The sequence below is a fragment of the Limanda limanda genome, chromosome 13, assembly GCF_963576545.1.
Source record: "Limanda limanda chromosome 13, fLimLim1.1, whole genome shotgun sequence".
NCBI classification, from domain to species: domain Eukaryota; kingdom Metazoa; phylum Chordata; class Actinopteri; order Pleuronectiformes; family Pleuronectidae; genus Limanda; species Limanda limanda.
Genome location: NC_083648.1, coordinates 22,404,776 through 22,432,337, shown reverse-complemented (window position 1 = coordinate 22,432,337; position 27,562 = coordinate 22,404,776). Strand labels below are relative to the sequence as shown.

Below are 27,562 nucleotides of genomic sequence, written 5' to 3'. Positions count from 1 at the left end.
AACCTCTAAATTGCAAGAATTCACCATTTTGTTTCTTAAGAACTGAGTTTTCCATTTGAAACAATGGAACTCAGTTAAGCTTATACCTTTGCCTAATAGTCCCTTGACAATACCTGATATTTTCAAAATCCATGAATTATTCCCTAAGAAATTTCTTTGGCTGCAGACAGGAGTGAGAACTTAATATCCATGGCTGAGCTAAAAAAGGAAGATTGTGTTTCTTCATACATGCAGTGTGCTTGAAAACATACATAAACACAAGTAAAACAGTCTGCACGTCACAAATAAAAGTACATGGGAGAAGTACAAGTAGGTCCACATCATGAATCCATTTCTGTCGAAACTGAACATTCTGGTTTTGTTGCATGGCTCTGTCTGGTTGAGTTATGAGGAAGGAGACTATGGCTTCTACGTTGCCCAAAGCTAATATTTTCTATGTTTGTACGGCCCCACATGAAGCAGGAGTGTTGGCATTTGGTGGAGAATCATAACACTCAAACCCCTCCACAACATTTTATAAGCTTTTTAAACATTATGCTGGTGTTATGCTTATCCATGACAGCTGTACTGGTGTCCACTCAATATATTCCTGCTGAGTGACACACAATGGCCCTCAAACCAAAAGTGACAAATATAATTACTTCTGCACAATCTCTATTTTGATCATGGATACATGATTCATACTTGCTGTGGTTTTCTGACCACAATCACAAGTTGTGTGGACATCATGCTTGTCCCATCTAATCACTTCAAGAAGCATCGACTGCATTGCCTAACTTGCATGACCAAAAGAAGGGTAAAGCTGTTTTATTTGTGTCTGTGTGTGTGTGTGTGTGTGGGTGTGTTTGTGTGTTCACATTAACATCTTCAGGGCATTCAGCTGCATAGAGAAGCACAATAAAGAGGAGAAATGTTTTTTTTTAAAATGTAAACGGCCTTTCCACTGTGATTTACTACAATCCTGTCTATTAGTTCCCCCTGTCTTTTCAAACTAATTTGTTTAAATAAACACTGTCTTTAACAACAGTGGAATGCACCCTTTAAAAAAACAGGCATCTGTTTATCAGCAATAAATGTAATGTCCAATTCATTTTATGGGCTGTAGCTTGTAGAAGCATCTTGCTGTGGTTTGTCTGTTCACTAAAAGGGGCTGTTCAGAAAGAGGGTCTAACACACTTACAATACTGACTCCTATCATTCACCAATGTGAAGCTTTGGTGAACCAAGAGAAGAATCTTTATCAAGTGATAATTGGTGAATTAAAAATGAGTGTTATCAAGATTGGCCCCTTAACTTGCCATATTTTCTTCATGAGACTGAAACAGTTTTGTCTTTCTGTCCATCTTCTTCTTAGATTAACTTAGAGCCAAATGGGCCAATTTATAAATGATGATTTGTCAGTGCAAGCCAGCTCTAACCTTGTAGTATGGATGGTGATCCGCAGGTGAAGGAGCATTGTTTGCCAAAGGTGGTTCCCCAGGCGCAGCTGAATATGGCGTGGTATACGTGAGACTGATCGGGCAGCCCACAGTCTACAGGCTGACAGCTCACTACACGATCCCAGGAACCATGGAAACACTCCAGCTCTGTCTTTCGCTGATGACGGTCAAGAGAGGGGAAGAAGACAGAAGAGTTTATACCTTTACCAATAACATTCCTGAGATGCTATCTTTGAATTCTGCAGACACTTTCTTGGACTTTGACGTGCAGTGTATCCAGTGAAACACACAAGACATACAATCTGTTTGGGTTCCTCATCATTCGCAGAAGATGTCAGATTTTGGAGGTAAAAGAGGAGGCAACCACAGATGTTGAGCGAGGAATAGAAACAAATATGTAATATGGTCTAAAAAATTACTGTGGTGCCACTTTAGAATGAGGAAAATACTGAAATGTCTCTCTCGATAGATTTTGAATATGCATTCATCAAAAATATAACTTATAAACTTATTTTAGTGGTGTAACACATACGACAACATCCAGTTTACCTGATGGGGTGGGCTTCCCCTACCGTTGAGGACGGTGATACTGAAGCCACGGTGACACTGAGCAGAGCAGTGAGAGGCCTCTCCTCCTCCTGTACACCTACACAGACACACTGATATATATACAAAGATCTTTTGTCTGTTGTTTCATCGCTCTGATCGTCCAGTGTTTCGTGGTAAAGGGCCTACCTGACAGAGGCGTGCTCTAAGTGAGGCGGGCTGCAGCTGTCCACCTGACATGGCCGCCGCAAACAGCTATTGCAGGGATGGAGGTGGGGGGGGGGGGGGACGTGGAGGGAGAAAGAGAAGGAGAGGAATAAGAGGAGTGTGCAATTGGTGGAGTAATCGTACATTTTTTACACAAGCACTCTTTCAAGTACCCTAAACGTACACAGCAAATATTTATTCTCATGATCTGAATTCAATATAATGAGACGTATGCGCTCTGTCTGTGCAGTTTAATAGTCTATCACTCCCTTGCCAAGCACTTCCCTTTCCAACTGGCGTGCTACGTGTGAAGACATGCGTGTGTTAAGTAGGTAGCTGTGGGAGAGCCCACCCTCTGATGCGCACCCGGTCAGGGCGAAGGTGCTGAAGTGACAGGAGGTCCTCAAAGCCACGCCTCCCACTGCCACCGAGGGGGAGGAGAAGAGGAGGATAACGGAGGCCGTGAGGAAGAAGGGTCGCGAGAGGTCATGGGTCACATTCACCACTAATGGGTTCCGATGACATGAGAGGTTATGTGTCCCTGGGCAGATTGAAGGGTATTGTCTTTATTACTACTAGTATTTAAATTATGTTATTTTGCTTTATACATTATCAAAAACATACAAATCCATAACAAAAAGTACCTAGTGAGTGGTTTTTGCCAGTAGTATCAGAGAGTAAGATGGTTGCTGTCCTCCGGCACTGGTCCACAGACAATGACCCGTCTGATGCTACGTACACCATGACAGAGGCTGCCACTCCAGGATGGTCAAATCCCACCTGGATCAATGGTGAAAGTAATGACAGATTTAAAAAATAAGGTTCAAAAGATTTCAAAAGCAAAATTGAAAACATTTAAATTGTGTCTAGCAAGAAACATATTACTGTAAAAGAGTTGATAAATACACAGAATACCATTTTTGTGTGATTGCTGTAAGTCAAATATATGAATTGTTACATCGCACATTTGTACAAAATTTGTTTTCATAAGCATTCAGGCTTTAAATATTGCATTCCTGCTGCAGCTTATCGTGAACAAACAGGTAAAAGACTTTGGGAATGTGAGAACTTGTCCTCACCAAAGCACATGCTTTTATATTAAACTGCAGAAGTACTGTAACTAAGTCGTGACTGGAACCCCATGTAACTGCGATGATAAGCACAGTTTTGACTTCAAGTTGACGATCACTGTTCTCTGTTACAGAACTTGTCACAGCCACCTGCCAAACCTCAAGAGATTATGAGTGTTTCATAATCAAAAGATACATTTTTGGGGGTAAAATACATTTTTAGAGACCCTATTCAAGAATGAAAAGGTGTCGAATGAGACACTTTTTGAGAGCTGGCAGGGATGGGTATGATAAAAAGGTTTGAGAAATGCTTTTCAGATCAAGCAGGACAAGCTATTTAAGCTAGGGAGGCACTTTCAGAGACAGAAAAAACACGTCAAGGAAAGATTTGGTGTTTCGGGGAGAGCTGACAGATATGGGTGTTATAATGACGGCTTTGAAAGAGTCAGTGAAAGAGTCTTTAGGGCAAAGGCGGCCTTCCAGAGAGGCTGCAGAGAAGTGTCTGATAAAAAGGGCATTCAGAAAAGAAGCAGGGGATGGAAAGATGAGTCATTCAACAAAGAAGTGGAAATGATGAGAGGAGAAGAGGCAAAATGAACGAGTGTGTGCACGGAAGGAAAGAGGCAAGCTCCTGACTGCAAAGGGCTCCTTAATCCGGAGAATGACAGACAAGACTACGAAGCTATCAGTCAAATCAACAGCTAGCCTATGCTCAGTCTGGGCCCGCAGAGTCGACTGTGGGAACTGGGGCTGTGGAAAGATTAAATAATACAAAACTACTAAATATGAGAACCAGACACAGGTCTGGAATGGAACGCCAGGTCCAGATACAGCGGAGTACACAAACCAGGACATCGAAGTGAAGCACGGTTGACAAGAGTACGTTGGAGCTGCAAAGATAAGCGGAGAAACTATTCAAATAAATCACTTTAACTGCAGCAGCGGCTATTGTAATTCTCTGTCAACGTAGGATTCCACAACAAATACAAAATGTCATCAATTTTAAACACTGCTTTTTAATCCTAAAATAAACAATTAGTTGATGATTTGAAATGTTCAAGAATAATTATTAAATGATCAAGATGTTTTTTGCCTTATCTTTTTTGGAGCCATAGTCAAATGTAATTATAAATCATGTGTCCATGACAACTAAAAGATCTATTTATGATTAGAGAATTATTATTTTTTCTTCAGATGCCAGTATTTGAATAACTTGTTGAGCTATGAATCGTGACAGAATTGTACAACACACCACTATTAATAAACTCGTAATGATAATTACTGAAGTCAAAAATAAAACTGCAGATACAGAATAAGCACAGTGTTAGTCATCATTGTAATTATCTTCACATCATTAGAACTCGCAGATGACCCCTAAAAAATGAATAATTATGCACACATACAACCAATGCATCAAATGAATAATGTGATTGTTAAAAAGTTCCACAGCCATCTGTGAGCAGCCCTTCAACCCCATTTCAAAAAAGTTTTGGAAACTACTAGAAGATGTTGAAAGGTAGCCACCCACACTCATTCAGTGAAGGAGAGAACAGATACACAGCACACACACACACACACACACACACACACACACACACACACACACACACACACACACAGACAAACACACGTACCTTCAGCCAAAATGAATGTTCCAGGTTATTATTTGTGCCCGACTGGGCTGTGCAAGGGAACCAGGCGTCTGTGGATAGTGTCTCACTCATCTCCAGGTGCTGATACCTGCAGAGCTTCACACAGAAACAAATGGATTCTTAATTGATAATTAATTGAAAGTCATTTATTCGTTAGACACGTCCAGCCAGTATAAGGTAGTCTCTGGTTTCTCTCTAAAAAGTGAACAACATGAACATTTCCATTCAGCTCAGAGGATCAACGTTTTATTTTCCTACCAACTTTTTTTCCGTGTGTGTTTACCAAATCCTGACCAGAACATTTCACCAATGCCCAACGGCATAGTGTTTGTGTGTGTGTGTGTGTGTGTGTGTGTGTGTGTGTGTGTGTGTGTGTGTGTGTGTTTATGTGTGTGTGTGTGTGTGTGTGTTGTGTGTGTGTGTGTGTGTGTGTCTGTGTGTGTGTTTGGACAAAACAACTTGATGGGAATATTGCTCAAGGTTAAGGTGATCTCAAGATGATTTACTTTTGGTTATTATCCAAAATATCTCGCAAACAATAGCTAACTCCAAACTCTAAAGCTGCATGATATGAGGGTATATAATCCAGACATTACACTTCAACGACCTTTTAATGTGGCAAAAATCTTTATGATCTACTCTGCTGTGTCATGAAGCTGTTTAGTTTATTGTGGAGCTATACAAGTTCAGAATCTTGTTCTAATTTAATAAATTCTATTTAGTGCCTTGAGAAGAGCCCACATTCTCTGCTAGTGACGCATCTAATTGGCCAATCCTAAATTTATTCGTGACACTTTGATTTGTTTGTTTACTGCACTTCTCCTCATGCTGACACTGTAGCATGAAAAATCCCAGGAGATGTGCCAGTTCCGAGTGTGTTTGACACCAGCAGTCCTCCCATGGAAGTGAATCATCTTCTTTGCCCGGCTGAGCAGAACTTGCTTCACTCTGCATCATTTGCATGTGACCTATCGTCTAGAGGAGCGAGGTTGACCTAAGGCCGTTTCTGTGACATAATTTGGAACATCAGCAATGACGGGCCTGAGAGGCCTCCTGTGATTGTAGACATTTCATGAGAGGTGTCAAAGCTGGAAAATGATTGGTGTGTTTTGTGCTAAAGTTGTAGAAAGAGAGATGTGAGCAATGCCATATTCAAAGTTTCTGCTCTGTCATGGTAAGTTCTACCAAAATCTCCCCCAAAGTTATGTGCAAAGCCCTTCTTCTTCTTCTTCTTCTTGTCTTTACCAGTCACTGCTCAACTGTGTGAAAAACTGAAATGCTTATATAATTAAAAAGGATCCAGCTAATTACAATCCTCTGCTTCAGGTCTTTCATATATGTCAATATGATCTGAAGGACTGGACGGTTCTGTTCCCCCGTTTTTAAATTGTTTTTGCCATGAGTAGGCTCCTCTCTCATAAAATTGTTTGCATCATGTAAAGGATTAGTCAAACAAGTTCAATTCAAACTTGCCACTAAAGGACCAGAGATCTTAAAGTTGAAAGATCTCGTTTGAGTCCGTCTGAAATTTGACTCATGAAATCTCAGACTTACCACAGTGAACGACCAATCAATGAAGACGTACTTGTATATGTTTGGTGAAACTGTTTATATAATTACAGGCTGAAAAGAATTGATCTGACTGGTATGATACTGCTTCCAGCAAGAAGTGGCAGCACAGAAAATAATAGTGAATAGTGATGAGTAAATGATGCATATTTTAGCATGGGTTGAATTGATGTTTGCATATTTATTTTCTTTGTATTACATACACACCTGGCGAAAATGTGAATTGACGCATATTATTCATTATTAAGGACAATTCACATGAATAACCAGTCAGAATCATAACATTTACAAGCAGGAACTACAACAGAAGCTTTCGCTCTCCTCGTCTGCAGGTGAGGATTTAGCTAGTTGGTCAGGAATCTGAAAATTTACAGGGATAAAGTCAAAGTTTTGTAGAAACGCATCCAGCTGCAAACATGGAACTGATGATTTGCACCATTGCCTCCACAAGGAGTTCATCATCATCTCGGTCTTTAATGGTCCCTGTGGGTTATACTAGACCTTTGTAATACCTTGTTAAGTGATGGCTCCCCGGTAGCAGCGTGGGCAGGACAGCGGTTGGGGTCCTGGTGAGAGGCAGTAGCGGTGGAGGCCCATTGGTCCGTGTAGCCCAGGGGTGTGAAGTAACCACAGTCCTGAACACTGGAGCCCCGCTCAAAGTCCTCACAAACCCCGTCACCATCAAACACATAACACTGACTGGGTTCACCTTGGCAGATGGAGAGAAGAACGAGAGAGGAGAATTTATGAAAGAATATAAAGCCTGGTTTCTTAATCTGGCAGGGAAACACACTCATCCCCCACTGTTAACTCCCCTCCAAATATATTTGTCAGTGAACCAAACCAGAGCAAGTCTATTCTGTATTTTCATTGGCCACTTTTAATGTTAGCCGCATCAACTCAACCGTATCTGTCTCTCTGGCCTGTCAACACGCTGTAAATAATAGAAAGCAATGAAGTCTGGCTTGATTAATTATTTAAGATCACAGCAATTTTGTAATCTCAATAGGCAGAGAGAACCAAAGAGGACCTCAAATGTGTCTTGGCAGCTAGTTTGATCCCAAAAGCTCCTCAATGGGCCATGTTTGTCTACACTGTATGTCACCAGGTGACAACAGCAGCTCTATGTATTAATAAGAACTGTCAAAGCAGTGCTCAAAACTTATTTCATGTCTGATAGAAAACATAAGTACAGACAGAGGAATATTGGTTTAACTTTTATTGTGTCTGCTAATAAATCTCAAATTTATCCACTCTCAAGATGAAGCAAGGGGAGAAACAAAACAAAGCCATCACCTAGGAGACCTGAGATCAGGACCAGAATAACATCAAAATAGCAGCAGCATTCACTTTATGTCTTTGTTATAGTTGAAGAGTTTATAATAGAGAATGAGAAATGATGAGTATATGCAGTGTGTTTCAAACCGATACGTAAACTCTTGCCCTGCAGCTGAGGAGGCTGTTTATGGAGAGACTTTAAGCCCCTCATGTGGTTTGACAAACAAGGTCAACTTACTTTTTTTTTGCAAAGTGTTCAACCACATCTCAGGATTCTTCATTAATAGACATAGAGAAAGCTAAAGTATGAACATGTCATAGATCTTTTCTTTTGTTCGAATATAGATATTTCAAAGGTCGAAATGGCCCCTAATAAATGTTGAGTGTACTAAAAATGTAAGTCGCTTTGGACAAAAGCTTCAGCTAACTGACATGTAATAATAATAATAATAAAATTTATAATAATAATAATAATAACTTTCATGATTTAATATACTTGTCTGGTTACAAGTTGTTAATATTATAGTTTTAAGTTATCTTAAAGTATAGCTCTATCTGTGTTGTGACGTTTTAAAAGAATGGTAAAGAAATAGAAGTAACACACAATAAATAAAGGACCCCAACAAATAATGTAAAATTTGATAAAATCAAAATAACAGTTAACAGATTAACTAAATATAGACAAAGATGTGCTTATGTATATTTCAAAGTCAAAAATATGTTGAATTTTACAGGATATATACAGGTTTTATTTGTGCTAAGTAAGATTATACTTCTTGTAACACAATCATACCTGAGCTATGAGCAATTAATATATATGTGGGTAGTTGACAAATAAGGGTGAAACAGTATTTTTTTAATAAAGTTCTAATGAGGATTACAGTTTTATGAAATTATAATGTTCAAATGCTGAATTTTTTTAAACTGCTAGTGTTCCGTGGATTTTTTGTATAATTTCATTGTGGTGTGACGTCTGTCACACCACAGGACATTTTCATCCTTGTGAGTCATTGCTATACAAGACTGACCTTAGCTATTATGCTAACTGAAGAATAACACAGTTTAACCTTAATATGTTTAATTAAATTTAAATTAAAAAAAATGTGACATTTTTTTTTACACTTATTTTAAACAAATTTTTAACTACAGCTGTCACACTACAGGACTCTCAAAAAATCACACATTCATTGTCTGACAGAAAGAGTGACATTTATGAAATTAATGAGAGGTCACCTTTCAACATACACAGTACATTCCAACATCTGGGGGGCTTCCTGGTAGTGGAATAAACTAAGGGCCCCTATAGTTGTCCATGTAACTGCCGTTTCAAAAATCTGATTTTCCATGTCACGCCACAGGACATTATTTGTGTGACGAAAGTTATTTTGCTGTAAATACTAATATACTAGTTTTGTGCATATTAAAACCTAATATTTACAAAGTCATTATGTACAATATAATCCAAAGGCAGTTATTACCTGCTCCAGATATTTCTGGTTTATTTTGTTAATATGTAAGTTTAATGCTTCACCTATGTTACGGTCACACCGCAGGACATTTTGCGTATTCAGCCTAAAATATAATCAAAACATAACAGATATTTCATACAAAATCATAAGTTTAAAACAAAGTACCATAATATGCATCACATCCATGTGTTGTTTAAGTGGTTAAATGCATCTAAATAAACATTCACACTTAATTACAGAAAAATCATGCGTCATGTCATCCACCCAATAGATTAAATCGATGTTCACATAATATGCAGCAGCAGAGTGGAAATCATAAGCTGATCAATATCTTGTAAAGCAGCAGCTCTTCATGAAAAGGCTGGAAAACACTTCTGTTTAGCCTTGTGGAAAATGTGAACATGTGCAGAAGTTACAGAAACAGAGCTGTGTCACAAATGGCTGCACAATTGTCCTCAATTCGTTGACGGCAACATGTTTCTGATGAAAAGTAAATGAGCCAGAGACACAATATTGTCATACTGAGTTCATTTGGCAATACCAAAGGAAGTGAACTCTCCAAATACCCCACCCCTGCTTTGACAACTCCTGTGGAAATAATTAAGTCTTTTTAATTCCATCAGTTTTCTGTGTTTTAAAGGTCTGCATGCGTTAATCATGTTGTGCAATTTAACCTTCATTCAATCAGGCAGTGAAACATTTTTACTTAGAAATCTGTATAATCTTTTAAAAAAACAAGGTGAAAGCAGGACTTCTCAACAACCACAGCAGCTTGTCCATGGCAAACTATTTTAAACTACTATAAACCCAACAAAATCCAGAGCAAGGCAGTTCAGCAAGCAGCTGGAGCTGAATGGGTCAAGCAAACATGGCAAGAAGAGCTACACAAATGTTTTGTCTATGGCTTCAACAACAACTGAATAATTGGTTCCCAATTAGTAAAAGATTAGTGGGGCCAAATTGTTTATCTGATGTTTTTCATTGTGAAACAAGAAATGTAATAGCTTCAGTCACAGCTTGGCTAGCACTGACAAATAATGACTGAATGATGGACAATTTATTGCCACAAACTCTCATAACACAAACCCTTACACCAAACACATACCACACAGCGGCCATTGGCCTAAAAGTCAAAACCAGGGAAGCAAATCAAAGTAATGTACCACTTTATATCAACGGACTTGTCATATCTCCTAGTAATATCATGGATTTTTTAATAAAATCACTAAAAAAGTTGGATATTGTCAAAGACAAACTTATTCAGCTTAGTTTCTGGCAACTGAGGAGCTTTTTGGGCAAACATTCCTTTATATGGGGGATGAATTTTAAGGCTGTGGAGGAACACCACATACCACAACAGCAGAGCTGATTCCTTGTGTCAATGGCTAATGCCTGCTCTCATCTGGTCCAAGTGTCTCAATGAGAAATAGAGACATTTGGGGACTTGGATGGACACGTTGGACGTGACAGTGTCAGCCTATTTGCGCAACCATTACAATACAACGCAGTCATCAGTGTGTGTCAGTAAAAATAAGAACGTGAGCAAGTATTCATGGGTAAACAGTTAATTATGACTATGTGACATTGTGAAATAATGAGCATTTACTATCAATGCTCTCTTTCTGGCTTTGCTCCAAGACAATGCATATTTAAACGTGTTTACCTCATATTAAGGTCCAAAAACACATGTTGACAGAGGCAGAGTCTTCCGCCTTCTTCTAACGATGCTGTACTTTGGGTAAACTCCCTTCTATGTTGTGCTGTCAGTCTTCTCTTGTGGCCTCCCTGCACACAATTTATTGTTGTCCTGTGGTGGATTTACAACGATGGGTGCACTCTCTGTGGCATCTTTATTTGTCGTCTGCCATGTTATGCTGCATGATTTTGGTTGAGGGTTAGCAGGACAACATTCCACCCTTGTCTTACGGATGCGAAGTATACTGTGTATCTGAATAATATCAAAAGGAATATGATCATTTGGATGTTTTAAAACGTTTACTACCTCTTACTAAACAGCAGTTACTGATTTGGTATACTCACAGGAAAGTGAGCACAGAAAGTGGAAAGTTACTAAATTAGAAAAAAAACAAACTATATCTATCAGCAGTGATCCAGGTACAGGTCTCCTGGATATGCCTCTTGTTTATCTAGAAGCAAAAATCTCATGTAAAATATATCCTGAAATTCACAACAAATTAAATGGTTCTTCATCTTCCTTATCTTTACATAAATCTCTGGGTGTTTATTCTAACAATCAATCATATATTCTTGACTAAACCTCACCAAGGTTAACCTGGGCTCTTAACCCCCTTCACTTTCCTTGAATTATCTGACTCTGACCATCAGAAATACAAGACAACCTCCAATCACATTAAGGTACTTCAAGTAACACGAGAAAAACCCTGTTATTACTTTGATGACAATAAAATGAGATGCGAGCGAACATCCTCACCATCAACCAAAACAGAGACTTTGTTTGATTGACCGGCATCAAGGTGATAGATGATGGATCATTAAAATTACATTGTTATTTTATTTTGACTATAAACTGTAGCTGAGACTTAAGAAGTATTGGATGCTCCAGTGATAAAGCATTAAAATGAAGTGTGCAGATAGGCCTGGATATGCGTGACTAAACTTTACATATTTTTTAAGTTTTTACAGTTGGATATAATCTTTCTCGCTGGGGAGACCTGGCCAGTTTGTTGCAGATTTGATTTGATAGTAAAAAAAAATACTATTTACTTTCGATATCAACAAGATGAAAAATGGCAACTATGTCGAAAACACAACTGTTATTGTGAGCTCACAGCATCCAATCTCAAACCACAACATGATCTACGATAAGACATCAATCAACTTCACTTATCAATATTCCCAAGATCGCAATCGATTCCCTGAAATCTTATAAAAGCCGAAGCTTATTCAATTAAAGAAACATGTCTGGCATATGTTTTGAGACTCAACTGTCTACTTTGCTGTCGAAAATTGTTTTTTTCTCTAGTGTTTCTTTGCCAACCTAATGTTAAAATACTTCACATTTCTGAACAAGATTTGTGACAGAGCAAACCAAAAACTCACTTCTTACCATTCAGCTCATCTGTTTTCTCTTATGCTGCTGTGATGTTACATTACTGCTTTGTGGACTCAGTTCAAGCCAGAAGCTTTTATGTCTTGTAAATTAAATTTGATTTGTTAGATTTTATTTCTAATGCTGCTGCATGCACATGACCATTTAGTAACTTTGCTTTTACACTATTAGTTTAAACGGTATTCATGTTTTACATTTAAGAGTGATTTGAGTGGGTGTAGTGTATGAAAAAACAAGAAAATTGTCACCTTTGTTTTGAAAGAAACCAAACAGCTCAACAAGCTTTCAGACTTTTCACCCTGCAGTAAATGAAATTCACTCACCATTACATTTGAAGCCCATCTCCTTGTGACATTTCTTAGAGCAGCCATCCCCATCCAGGAGATTACTGTCATCACACTCTTCTGTCCTGGAAGAAGAACATCGTCAACACCAATGTCAGATAGTCTCTGATTTGAAAGAATAATTGTTCATCATTAATCGTGTGAACATATCCACAGACCCCTGTATGAGGCCGTCTCCACAGTAGGACTGCCCATGAGTGTACAGGAGAGGTGGGGAGGTATCGCTGAGAAGACCTTCTGCTTCCACCTGGATTGTGTACTGGTACTTGACTCCTTGCTGCACAGTCCTGTAGAGAAGAAGAGAGGAGTCCAAAGACTATTTTCTGCTCTGTAGTACAAACATATCATAGAATCTTTGAAAGCATATAGATCCATACAAGTCACTCATTCAAAACATTACAAACTAAGAATTATTGTTGTTAGTTTTGCCAGTCTGGTTAAGTGTGTGTTAAAGCTTCAGTGTGTAAAATTTAGTGATATCTAATGGTAAAGTTGCGTGTTGCAGCTGAATACCCCTCATCTCAGCCTTCCAGTCCAAGCATGAAATAGATCCTGTCGTAACCTTCAATTGTTATAAAAACTCAAAAGATGTTTAGTTTGTCCGGTCTTAATTACTGTGAAAAACATGGCGGCCTCTGTAGAGAGAACCCGCTCCTGATGTGAATATAAAGTTTTTAAATAAGGAGGACTCAATTCGTACAATTTAGATGAAACACATGAAAACATCATTAGGATAATTTTCTGTTCAATTTATGCCAATGGATCCCTTTCACCTAAATCTTACACATTGAACCCTTAACTTTTAAAGAAACATTAACCTTAACATTAACAAGTCAATGCAATAGCAATCCTACTGGATTCTACAAACAATGGCTCTTGGGATCGAGCGACTAGTGGAACTGTTACTCACAGTGGCTTCTATCTGTAACCTTGCAGTATCCGGTGACCTTAAAGCCCGACGGCAGGAAGTGAGTGTAACCATACCTTTGTTCCGGTGACAGGAACTATTGATCTGTTTTGGGGGGCCGTGTCTAAAATAAGGATTATTCTCCCTGTTTTCTCAGGACAGAGCTACTGCTTCTTGTATAAACTTTAACCGTGAGAAGAATAAATCATTCAGTATCCACAGATTTCCTTTATTAATTATGGATCAGAGAAGGAAATGAATAGTTTGAAAAACTCCCTTCTTTTTCCCTATTAATCTGCACTGTATCTATATTTGGCTATTTTCTTTAGCCATGTGACACAGTTCCTTCTCTTTCTCGCTCTCGGCTCTCACAGACTGTACTTTGCACTTGCACTTTTTAATTCTAATTTCCTCTTCAAACTATAAACAAAATTTGAATTGTTTCCAGAAGAGCTGCATGAATGCAACTGACTTTTCATCTTATCTTCATTATCAGTAAAGCATAAATAATTAGTTAAATTCCAGTTTATGTGGCGTGTATCCAAAGGAAAAAAATATGCTTTGGCAACAAGGCAACCCAAATAATATCTCAAGGCCAGGTAACAAGCAAGTTCATACCAAATCTTGTGCAACCACATCTGAAGGGTGTTTATAGCTGATCCAAAATGCCAGAGCTTAAGGGGGGCTGTCAAAGAAATGAACAAGATGGACATCTACAAATCTAAAAATGGGGATAATGGCACAAGCTTTGAGACATGCCTTTCTTCAAACACATGCATGGCGTTGACTCACACGCACACACACCAAAGAGTGTGTGGCACACACACCAAAGAGTGTGTGATAGAGTAAATTATTATTATTATAAGATTGTATAAAAAAAAGAGCTTCAGTTAGAAGTTCAACACAAGTATGCTTCATCTCATCCTTGTTTGTGTATGTGGTTGTATAAATGAATGGTACTTAGAAAACCGTTTGAAGTCGGTCCAGTAGATCATCTCCCCAGGTATCTGCAACATGGCAGCAGTGGCTATAATGTAATCTTAGGGGGCAACTGCTACAGTCCACGAAATGTCTACTTAAAGTTTTTTTTCAAATTGTTATTCTGGGTCAATGGAAACATGAGTGAGAGTCGGAGAGAATTGGATTTCACTAAGTGAAGCTATTATGGCAGAATTTCTGTCTGATGTGGAATATGCCAATTATAGGCTCTGTGTCTAAGCTTAAGGTTAAAGGGATATATTGTCAAATATTTAATGTAAAATAATCCTAGTGATGCTTTCATGTGTGTAATCATCTAAATTGTTTGAATTGTTGTTTTCTTTACCCTAGAATGAGCCCTCTATATTTAAAGACTTTATATTCACATCAGGAGCTGGTGCTCTCTACAGAGGCCACCATGTTTTTTACAGTAGCCCAGAATGGACAAACGAATCACCTTTTGAGTTTTTACAACAACTGAAGCTTTCCACAGGTTCTCTTTCATGTTTGGAAGGGAAGGGTGAGATGAGGGCTATTTAGCTGCAATCGGGAGTTTCACCACTAGATGTCACTAAATTCAACACACTGAACCTTTAAGTATTTGACTTTGATGTTCGTCCCTATTTACTTGACCCTTTTAGTGAACATTACATGTCCTTTCAAAATAGCATGGTAAGATTACATTGTAGCAATCGTGCAATTAGACCATGTCCAGGACTTATTCAAATGTGTTTTGTTAGGACTACTTCTCAACACAACAACATTTTTAAAAAATTGGTCCCAGGTTGTAAATACGGAAATTCCCCTTTAATGCTGAATTAAGCACAAATGCTAGTCAGTGACAGAAAAGTGGCTAAGATTTGATGTGCTGTGTGGCAGCCTGACCCCCACTTGATTTGAACCAACCCCTTTAGGCCAGCATGCACCATTTGAAGTGTTTGTCAGAAGGTCAGATGGCTTCAAGCTTACGTAACTTTCTAAACGGCTGCTGTGCTGTGGCTGAGGGGTAGAGTGGTCGTCCTCCAACCTGAAGGTCGGCGGTTCGATCCCCAGTCTGAACCATCTGCATGCCGAAGTGTCCTTGGGCAAGATGCTGAACCCTCAATAGCCCCCCCATAGAATAACAAAGTGCTGCAAGTAGATGCACTGTATGAATGTGTGTGTGAATGGGTGAATGTGAAACTGTACTGTAAAGCGCTTTGAGTGGTCTTCATCAGACTAGAAAAGCGCTATATAAATACAAATCCATTTACCATTTAAACTAAAGAGCCTCAATCTGACACTTACACCCTCTTCACACAGTAGTTGGCCAGCTGTGCTGTGCAGAGGTTTGAACTCTGTGCTCTTGATCCCGTTTTACCTATTTGTGCAACATGAGCGTCTTCCAGGACAGACTGAGACTGAAATGTGCACTGTTTTTTCTCCATGTTCAAATGATTTAAGATGGCTGCTGCTTGGGTCAGGTCAAACACTGCAGAACACAACTGGATTGCGTTATTGGTAAAGTTAGTTTTGAGTTGGGGTAAGGGGAGTGATATCAACGAGAAAACAGACTCTGTCAATGCTGTGTCACTCCACCTTAGTGGGGAGAACAATAAGCATCGGATTTCTCATATAATAAGAAAAAATAGTTGTCATCTCGCATAACGTGCCCCGAATTAGAATGAATGAAGCCAAAATGATGATTTGCTTTTCCCGCTTATGTGTTGTTTCATTTATAGAGAAAACTTTATTGATCGGTTGATAATTTGTTTGACAATTTCAAGGATCTCCTTTAATCCTGTAGATTAAAAAAGAGATTACCTGACTAACAAAAATATGTGAAATGTTTAAGAATAACTGTAGTTTTAAACGTTCTATTTTATTGTCTTTAAGACTCCCGTTCTTCCTGGTCGTCTTCACTCATCTTTCCCTGTCTGTATTCCTCTCAGCCAGCCTGCGCTGACCATGGTGCAGGTTCAGCAGGAGGAAATGGCTGTGGACCTGATCCAAGCAGTTACTGGTGTTTATGGCCTCTGCTGCTCACATTTGGTTCATATTCAAAACATTGGGGGAAAAAACTCTGCTTCTGCTTATTTTGCTTCACCTCTGCTGTGTTGCCGTCTCCTTCTGTCCTCAGCCCTCATTTCTCCTTCCCTCACCTATTTATCCTCCACTTTAGGTTTAATTTTCTTTCTTTAAACCTCTTTCCTTCCCACACCTCTGTTTTGTGCTTCTCTTCCCTCCATTATCTCACCCTCCCTTGCTCCCTCTCCCACCTCCTCTAAACTCATTGCTCTCCAACACTCGTTTCTCCTTACATCAGCCCCTCTCTGCCCTCCTCAGTCCCACATAACTTAATTCCCTTCGGCTCTTACATCTTTTTGCACTTAGACACTTTGAGCTTGTGTAACATAGGAGACGTGTTCCCTGAAAAATAAACTGTTTTTTGAAGCTGCGTCCACCTAGTGTCTGCCCGCTCTGTAAAACAGCAGCAGCTTCTCAGAAATTCAGAGTGCCACAACATTTGAAATCAGCCTTGAATGATCTGCAATCATGTGACGTAACTGCCATATCCTGGCAGGTTGTTATCAGCTTTTGTGCAGTAGTTGTATAAGAAGGATAGAGTAGAGAGATTGAGGGGATTTTGATGAGGGCTGATATTTGGTGAGATAAACTGGCTTGTGGTTTTACGTTTGGGAACTGGTAATCATTTGGACACCCCACCACATGAGACAGGATACAGACTGGCTCAACTTAGCCCGAAAAACATGTGCATATATTTGACTGAGTGTAATATGTTTTTTTCAAAGACATTTGGATCAGTAGCCACAGCTATCACGCTGGAAATATTTTCTGTTCCATCCCCTAACACTTGAGACAGATATCTGTTAATTAGTAGATCAGAGGCCACACACACACACATGCACACCCATTCACACACGTGCACACACATAAACATAAACGCACACACCCACACACAGACCCTGGATTTTATTTTCCTCTGACCTGCTGATGCCTGACAAGTCGGTGTGTGTGAGTGTGTGTATGTGTGTGTGTGTCTTGGTATCCAGCATTAGTATTTGGCACCACATCCATGATGTAAATATTCATCTACACCTGAGAGTAAAACCAGACTGTGGAACTTGCCGGTCATGGAGTCCTGAGTATGTTTGAGTGGTTTCAGGCAGAAAAAAAAACACCTGTCAATTCCTGTTATGCATTGTGGTCGCCTCCTGCAGAGCAAATCATTTCCTGATTTATGGGCAAGGAATATGTCTATAACCACATTTTGGGTTGCTATAACATTGGTAAGTGAATGAAATGTGCTTCCACTGCAAAGTAGCACTGAAAGCACGACTCTAAAGTAATCTTAACATAATGAAAGTAAATCTGTTTTTTTGTTTGTCCTGACCAACACATGACCATTTACCTGTCAGTGAATGTCTGCTGAGTCTGAGGTGGTGGGGATTTGCCGGTGAACGGCGGCTGCCGCTGAATCCAGTACAGCAGAGGCAGGCAGCCAGAGCACAGAGGGCTGCCGGGGCCCGAGGACAACATGGCGGCATCGATCTCCATCTTCTCGTCAAAGGTACAGAGTTTTATGGCGCTGATGGCAGCATTGTAGGTGTTAAGGCGCAAGGTCAGGGGCATATCACAGAAGACATGCTGTGGTCCAAGGTTGATGCTGTTCCCCATATCGGTTATCAGCTCAATGTTGGCTATGGCTGGGTTGCCTAGGAAATGCAATTAGAGAAGGATCACTATTATTTGAACTTCCATATTTTTGCTCAATTCCTCAAATATTTATACAAACGATGTGCAGCTTTCCTGAAAACATTCTGATTGGCTAAATAATAATAAAATAAAAGACATGAAAGATTTTAGACTTATACTGAACTACTTCAGGTTGTCTGATTTTGGCTCTACCTTTCCCAGATGGTTATGATTCCATGAAATCATGTCTTAAAATATCTAAACCACAGCTTCAGGTCAAGCAAGGGGTGACCTAGATCTGCCAGACGTATGAAAATACCAAGTGCTATATCATGGCTTACTGGATAAAGTTTATTACAGCTCGGTATCATAATATGTCACTATAATAGCAATACAGAAACAATAACTAAATACAAAAACAAAAGTGAGATTACCCTTCAAAAAATTTTATTTCTGGAGTAAAGCTCCTGTGAGAGTCCCTTTATGGTAAGCACTGTACAAGCATGGAGAGCAACTAGACATTACCCCTAGTTTCATTAATGAGCCGTCAGTGGACTGGACTGTCTACTTGAACTGTTTGAATGAACCTATTTTATGCCATTTAGTCAAATATCCAGAAGGACATAAAAGGCTTAAATACATACAACATTTTTGATTATAGTTTGTCTCTTACAGAAAAGGAAGGGTTCTGCAACAGAGCCAGGGCCGTGCAACTCAAGAGTCTCCACGGGGCACATGCTACAGAACCTCACCCCTAGAGAGTGCAGTAAGTTCGTGGCAGACTCCTCTTCATCACCTCAGTCTCACTCACTGTTTGTGGCCATGTCAATAAATTACGGGGTGTTGATACTGGGTTGAATCCATTTTTCCTTATTACTTGGTGTATCAGACCAAATCTTTGTGAGTAAATTTGATTAAACTGGATGACAGACAAGGAACTAACTGGCAGGGGATATTATAATATCAGAAATTATGTATTATTATATAATAAATAGTAATTAAAAAGGGTATTGGAGCCTGTTTGCCATTAGAAACATCCAGTCACAAAGCTTGAGATTTAAATCCATCAATTAGAATCTGTCAATCTTTGTCTGAAAGAGCTGAGAAGCAGATTTTGTGGATCTGACAGGAGGCATCCCTATAATCCAGTGGGATCCTCAGGCAACTGTTGCGGACTCAACAGTTTCCAACTCCGGTCTATCCAAATTTATGGAGCATGGGGCACATTGATTTCTGCAGCTGTTTTGAAAGGGAGGCGCTTGGGTGCAGAGAACTCGTCACTTGCAGTCTGTGCACTGCTTCGTTGCTTTTACCGCAATCTTTTATTGTCGGGTTTTGTTTGCGCACATTGAGTATTTTTATTCAGACAAAATTTGAGTTTGTTAAAAAAGGCCAATTCGTGAAATGGTTTGGTATTAGTCCATTTTATGATAATTACTGGGAAAATTACTTAAAGTGCTTTAAAATTTCTGCTAGAAAATATGGATGGGAATATTGCAATTTTCTTCAAATTAGAATTTACATTGACACAGGCCTTCTTTTGATGCACTATGGAAATAATGTCCGGTAATTGTGAGTTAGACTTACTGGAGGAGACGTAGGTGACCCAGAGGGTGAGTGTGTGTGGAACAGCGGGGTGGAGGAATCGCAGTGTTAGGGTGCAGCCCTCCGTGTCGGGGCAAGGGGACGTCACGTTGGTGTCATAGAGGCTGAGCTCAGGACTCCACGCCTGGAGACTTAGATCACAGGGCTGCTCCACATCAGGTGGACCTGGGGTTAGGTGACATCACATAAACAGACAAATGGTTGCATTAATGTTGTGAAGACTCTTGATGGCCACATCCCTTTGACATAAAGCAACAGGGAACCCAGAGATTCACTACCATCAATGATGAGCACTCACAGTCCTGATTCAGCTGTAATGAGGAGATGAGTTCAGTTAGAATTCTCTCCCTTTTTATCAACTACTGTTATCGAGGAAGGCCTTTAATCCCTATTGGTCCAATAGATGTGATACTTGCTCAGCCGAGGACAACCTTTCATATTGAATTGTCCCCTTTTGAAGTGTTAACTAATTTATTTAGGGGAAATGTCCAAGCACAGAAATGAATGAGCATGGCCAGTAAATTTGGCACAAAAAGGTGTAGCTGGGTGCAACATGGAGGAGAGGCTCAATACATTATTAGGTGGAGGAAAACCGAATCACGTTCAGTCAAATTCAACAAGGACAAACCCCATAAGCTCTTCCTATCCCTTTAAAAGAAGCATCAGAGGTAGTGAGGTTTCTGAGAGAGAGGTCATCACACTGTGGTTCTTTAACTCCTAAAACTTCTTTGTAAGTACAATAAACATATTTGATGAACGCTTATGAAGCCTTTTTAAACAAACAAAAATCAAATGAGTTTTCGGAAATTTGCTACAAGGTCATCAAGAGACTGAATTGGCAAAATAAAGCATCAAAGCTGCAGCAGCTGTTTCTAAAGAAGCAATTTAAAGGGATGTGAAGTGTGAAAACACAATACTTTCAAAAGATTGAAAGCTGAGCTGGTTGTGCCAGTGTTATGGGCCTTTGCAACCTGCGTGTATGTTTACAACTGCAGCTGAGACTATGACTGCCTGCATGGACGGTAACAACTTTATGGACGATAGCAGGAGCGCTCGAGGGAGCATGCGGCAAATAGACCTGCAATAAATTATAGCGCATAATATGCAGGAATAGGTCAAAGTTTGAGATCTCAAACTTAGTTACGTTATTACGAGAAGGGTCAAATTATTAAAATATTAGAATAAGGCCAGTCACCACAGTCCAGATGATGAATGGTAAACACTGAGTTATGGCTGACGTTAACGCTATATGCCAAAGTAAGATTGCACACGTGTTGTCTGTGGTATTGAAGAGGAAGGACCCAACAGTATTTACTGAAGTGACATTTGCAGGTATGTTTATATGCATTTTAATGCGCTGCTGCTGCGAAGCTAATTGGCTATGTAGCCTGCGAGCTGAGGTGAGCGGTGCATAGATGGAATAAATTGCCCTTTCCAAAAGCTAAGGTGCAGGACAAGATGTGCTCATTTTTGGAAGTTAGATAAGAGGGAGACTTTGGCAGAAGGGCTAATGTTGGCTGTTACTCACAGTCTGTAGCTCTTGTTGTGTGGCAGCCTGCTGTCTGGCTCACTGTGGCCGCTCAGCGTATCATTGAATGCTGGCGTTCCTGCTTTATGCAAGATGTCATTGGCTGTAACCAAACAGTCTCTCTCTCCATCAAAAAACTAGGGGGGTCATCATGAAATATGAGTGATTTACGGAGCAGATATCTATGCTATGGCAGCCAAAAAAAAGGAAATTTAATTTCAGTTGGACACACACCTACATTGCAGGGGCTATTGGCTTGGTTTGAAGCACAGTGTGTAATTTGCACCTTGTGTGTTTTTGCGTGTCCACATGTGGGAATTGGTGCAAGGTAAACAGAGGCCAAGCCAGGCTGTTAAACTGAGCAGATGAAAGATGGAAGCTGTGTGAATGTGTGAGGCAGCCTGTCATTAATCTGGATGTAAAATGTTGACAATAACTAAAGGAGAAGTCAGACATTCTAACTAATGTATGTGTATCATTAAACTAGATATATTTGTTAGCATATCCATCACATACCGTACGGCTGGTATTACTCTGACCTCAGATCAACTTCTAACCGTAAATGATGGGATTGTCTGGATTGTCCATGAAGACGCAATGTTCACAAAGCTCCGCCAATGTTAAGACAGTTCTGCTCATTTCAATTTCTTTTTAGTTTTGTTCTGTGACCTTCTCGCTGGTTTGAATTACGCTCTGCTCGAACTACGCAACTATTTCTGTGCACCTGCTCAAATCGGTCAAAAGTTGAATATGACAGCTACCGGGTATGATGCAGGTTAGCTGGGTTTTTGACTAAATCAATTAGGCCTCGTGCCTGAAATTAAATATTTTTCCACATTCTCTGCCTATTCAGTAGTGACCACATTAACACATTTCCCAGTATAACTTACAACACTTTCTAGAAAACCCATTCTCATTAGCAAGACAAAGAGCAGAATGTTCCAGTTGAAAACGCTATGAGTCATTGCCCTTGACGTAAAGCATGGCCCACACCCCAAAACGCAGTTGTAACACCATTACGCCAGGCGAGATTAGTTGTTAATTGTGAGAGTGGTAGTGATTAGCACAATGGAATCACATTAAGGCAGTGTTTTCATCACTGGGTTTTAATGTGTCCCAGGTGAAAGTTCAATAAAATCAGCATATTGATGAAGTGTTACATATTTTACACCCACTATGTTAAGCCGTTTGTGGAGGAATCGCCAAACTGTAAAGCTGCTCTCACGTATGCAACTGCGACCCTGACCCATTTTTTCGACATCACCCTGAGGGGCTGTGTGTGTGGACGCTAATGTATCGGTTGTGCTGGACATTAAACAGACTTTACTGCCCAGCACCTTTGCACTAAGCCCATGTAATGTCCGATTGAGCCGATGTGTGAACAGTGCTGTGTGACGTGTTGATGACGTCCTTAGCTTTCTCCTGCAGCTCAGGCGCCACCCCTTGCATAAACCAAACATGCATTTCCAGTGGGTGAACAAGCACCAACAATAGACAATCAGAAAATTCTGTGGTGCATATGTGAAAGCCTTTCTAACTGAAAAGAATGCCATGCAAAATGATCCCGTGATTATCCTCTAAATGCTCGGTGATTCAATGAACCATAACTATATGCTTCAAATTATGTGGGATTTGAACTGCTTACATTTTCACCATTATAAAAATATTGTGGTTATATATTATCAACATCCAATTTTGAAAGAGAACTGAAAGCACTGCCTTCGCGGAGCAGATTCAATCTGCGTGTAACAGCTTATGGACATACAGTAAAATCAGAGGTGGGATTTGGCACCACTGGAGTGAAACTGTAAAGGAGGGCTGGTAAATGTTCATAAAAGTACTGGCACAGATCGGCAGTTACTGCTACGTCTTATGGGTGCACTGTAATATGGGCATGTGTAGTCGGGTACAAATCCCATCCTCCTCAATTGACCTCTTACTGAGCGAATGTGCTCGTTAATTTCATGAAATTCAGGAAACACCAATTTTATTTGGTACAGTTAACAAATAAAATGTCCATTAAAGTCACACGTTTTCTAAATACAGCTGCGCTAATTGGTATTTTCAATTCACAGAGCACTTTTATCTGTTTTGGATTCTTGTTGTTATTATTTTGGTTTTCCTGCCCACAGCTTGCTCTCATCGGTCTAATTTCAAGGTACAAACCTTTATTGCTCTCTGTCAAACAGCACGTGTCAAAATGTCCTTGTTTTCCATAACCAGTTTAGAAGGTAACAGGGTATTTTTTTCTCAAGCCACTGCTCTCACATGGCTATATTCTGAATAGATCTTCAAATACAGACTGATCCACCCAAGGTGTCGGTATTGTAGAGGTAACGCAGGTCGTTCCTTCCTGCAGCAGACTGCACCACCAGCTCTGCTCCCAATAAACCACATGCACCTATTATGGACTGCACTACAACTCTGGTTAACTCTATCAACTGTGCAATATTAATGCCTGCATTTTAAAAGCTTACCTGCAATCCATTTTCATGTATATATCCTCACATTATATGTTTATTATGTTGACATAATTCATTTTTGTTCCATTATATTTATGTATATTTTTTTAATATAAGTATTGCATGTTTACTTACAATGACTTCATTGATGATCAACATTAATAAATATGTAATAAACAGATGACCAGCACTTTTTAGCAGTCAGTGGAGCAAGCCTTCAGTTTGATGACAAAGTTGAACTCGGCCTCTTCCATGTCCTCTGATAAACTACAGCAGCAGCACGTCTTAATCGATCATTTCGATTATTTTACTTTTCTTTGATTATCAGACAGGGGCTGCTGATCTTCATCATGACAACATTCATAACATCAATTCCTCTTTTGGCATTTGTCTTCAAAGTAAAATATATTTTGTTTTTGCTCAATGCTTTGTATCAAGCCGTATTACAGAGCTTTTATTGAGAAAAGTTGTAACCTTGGGTCTGATGATTTTGTCGCTAGCTTAACAGAATAGCTATAATGATATTAATAATAATATTTATGAACCCAGCTCTGTATGCTTTTAATGCAACATAGTAATAAATAAATAACGTCTTAGTAGATGTGGTTTTCTACAAACTCTATCAGCTTTAATTCTCATATTTATTTTGTTTCTACTTTCTACCTCTATACTACTTACTTTACATAGATAGTTATTTTTGCTGCAGCCTCGACTCATTTCCACCACTTCCTTTCCACAGGTATTATTTCCATCTTCATCCAATCAGCCTATAAATATGATATAAGATTTTAATGCATACAGGTATGGACTTGACTGCCTTTCATCCTCTCCCTCTCTGAACTCTGCAAACTGCAGCACAATGAACAGCACGATGCACAATTAAAAGCCTTCCGTAAATGTTCTCATTTGAAATTATAACCTGCATTTAGGCTCCGTGCAGCACATAAACCAATTTAATTCCTCTCAACAGGAGCTCTGACTCCTGAAACAGTTTGGTGTTTTCCCTCAGCCTGGAAACTGACTCAATCTAGTCAAGGTTGGCATCAGCAACATTTTAAGAAGATGTAAACAGGCAGTTTTGCCAACAGTTTTAGCCAACGGTGTTTTGTCATTAACCCCTTGTCTTTTGTTGCCAGCTACGATATCCACATTGAATTTGTCCTAATTCCCCTTTCCCTGCTGAAGGCGATGTTGCCCGTCTCTGTTGGCTGATAAAATGACCCCCGTGCATCCTCGCCTTTAGAAGTGGGAAAGAGTGAAAAAGGAGCCAGGGAAGCCAGCAGACTGGCTGTCTCCTCAGCTATGTGCATACCACTGTTTAGAGTAAGACTGTAATTGACTCTTTATCATCATTATGATCCCGCAGCGAAAGAGAGGGAGCCGTAATCCCCCTGTTCCTCCTCGCTGCTTGTTTTCAAAGCCTAAATTCCAGCAGAGGATTTCCACATATTTGGGTAGAGTTTCCATTGATGAAAAAAGAAAGTGTTGTTGTGTTTCTACATTCATTTCTCCGTTCTTCCTGTATTTTCTTTATGTTTGTCTTCCTCTTTGCTTTCATGTTCTTTCCCCCTCACCCTTCTCGTCATGTCAGAGGAAACTCTCCAGAAATTTGATTGGAATAACAAGGACCATGTGCGTAATGATGAAGTGCATTGTTCAAAATACAGTACTGCAGGATACACTTTTTTTCTGGCATATTTGTTTATGACGGAGGTTCAGTGTTTGAACAGCAACCAAACATTACCCAGAGTAGACACTTTGCCTAATAATCCTTGTTCTCGCCTTGGCTAAAACAAGACAGAGACAGAAAGAGGTCTGTAGCTGAGGGCAATTATCGTTTAATGATTTTCTGCCTTTTTCCTCTCCCAGGAGCCATTAGCCTCGCACGCACCTGAAATTTACAGGGAAGAGTGTGGGTGTGTTTCTGTGTGTATGTGCTTGTGAGAGGGCGGGTGGGTGGGTGGGGGTTTTGATTTGCTCCGTTGAAACAAGAGAAATCAAGGACACACACTCTAACCTGAAACTGCCACTTTCCTCCTTGTCAATAACTATTGACCCTATCAGGGGAAGAAAACAACTCAAATGTAGATTCTAGGAGGAAAGATGAATGAAAACAACAATTTCCCTCCTCACCAGTAGAGTATCAATTTTAGGTTCAACCTGGCCATTGTTTATTTGAATGAATTCCAGTAATGAAAATCTAACTCAAAGTGTTGATAATTTAGTTGCGGATTTACGTGCAGCTCCAACAATCTCAACGATTCAGTTTGGTTTGTGTTCCCACGGATTTGGAGCAGGGCTGCATTCAGTTTCAGTAAAGTAACACACAAGTTAACACACGTATAGTCAAAGAAGACACACAAACAAACATGCACACACAAAGAGTCATTTGTGACTGACCAACTGCCTCCTCGGGTGTCCAGTAGCCGGATGTGTCACAGATACGAGGTGACGAGGCCTCGTAGGCGTACTGGTGGAAGTCGCCATCTTTCTCACAGTCTCCGCAGTTGATAACAGACTTGCGGAAAGAGGAGCTAGGAAAAGCAAAAAGAGTCACTGATTTTGAAATGTCAGATGCTTTGTCTGCCACTTGTCAATAAGGTAAATATGTTCCTTAGTATGAGAACTACATGTAGTGCTTTGTAATCTGGACAAAGCAAGAGGAAACCCAGAAAAGGCTGCAGCCACATCTTCATCTGATGATGTTACAATGGGCCAACAAGGCCTTTCTCATCTCTATCAATGGATTATCCTAACTTCTGAGCCACACCTTCGTACCCAGGAGAGCTATTTACAGGTCCGTGAAGCTTTGCCCACTTGTACTATCTGGAAATATGGTCATACTTCATTAGCTTAAGCAATCATACCTTTGATAAAGTGGTCCCCTGATAGGTGGCAGCCAATAGAGCGAGACAGAATCTGAGCTCTGGTCGGCCACTATGGGGGCCAGAGGGATCGGGGCAGGCTGACGATCCAACAGCCACTTCTGGTAAACCAAGTCAAGATAACAGTGCATCCTGGCCACTTGGTTGGGAGTGAAATGGTTCGTGCAGTTGTCATCTGATGTGATGCAATGACAGAAACAAAAATCCCTTTTTATCCTCATTGATCAGGTTCAAGCAGTAATTACAGAGCTTATCCCATTGGTTAGAAATACTAAGGAATGGAGAAAGCAGCAATGATAAATAAACCAGGAGATAGTCAGGTCCAACAGTTATTATGAAGAGAAAATACTAAAACAATCTTAATCTAATGTCAGTGCAGGTCCATTCAGATATAAATATGCATTCATTGAAAAGGTTGATAGAGGAAACATAATGTGAAAACACTGATAGACAATATAATTAGTTGCAATGCTATTTGGCGAACAAAGTTTTGTTACTATTTTAATGTTACGGTTATTATTATGATAAGTACGTTAGGCTGCAAGTTATTTTTAGGTTTCAATGGATGTTGTTGTGTTTTCAATTCATTGATCCTAATTTATTTGCCCATTTGTGAGATAGACATGGTATATATTGTGCATGCTCAGGATTTATGTGGCAGTTTATTGGAAATTTCCAGAGGTAGCTGTTACTTTTTAAGTAAGTGCACATCTGTCCCATTTTAAAAAGACCAATGGCAGAGATTAAAGACAAACTGCTACTGTAATCAAAAAACATGTGTTTTGAATTTTCTCTTACACAAAAGACTGTTTCTTATTATATAGAAGACACAATAA

General features: G+C 39.7%; 1 protein-coding gene across 1 annotated transcript in view; it reads right to left on the bottom strand.

Annotated features, from left to right (window-relative positions):
* The window catches only part of pappa2 (pappalysin 2), a 65,498-nt gene that overhangs the window by 20,582 nt on the left and 17,354 nt on the right, over positions 1–27,562 (bottom strand). Inside the window, exons 8-20 of the mRNA XM_061084832.1 lie at positions 26,709–26,901; positions 26,242–26,375; positions 19,834–20,016; positions 17,963–18,266; positions 12,824–12,952; positions 12,645–12,730; positions 6,996–7,192; positions 4,897–5,010; positions 2,837–2,972; positions 2,559–2,733; positions 2,175–2,240; positions 1,989–2,085; positions 1,419–1,596 (exon numbers count right to left, since the gene is read on the bottom strand). Of these exons, the coding sequence (XP_060940815.1) occupies positions 1,419–1,596; positions 1,989–2,085; positions 2,175–2,240; positions 2,559–2,733; positions 2,837–2,972; positions 4,897–5,010; positions 6,996–7,192; positions 12,645–12,730; positions 12,824–12,952; positions 17,963–18,266; positions 19,834–20,016; positions 26,242–26,375; positions 26,709–26,901 (1,992 nt within the window). The remainder of the gene's footprint in view (positions 1–1,418; positions 1,597–1,988; positions 2,086–2,174; positions 2,241–2,558; positions 2,734–2,836; positions 2,973–4,896; positions 5,011–6,995; positions 7,193–12,644; positions 12,731–12,823; positions 12,953–17,962; positions 18,267–19,833; positions 20,017–26,241; positions 26,376–26,708; positions 26,902–27,562) is intronic.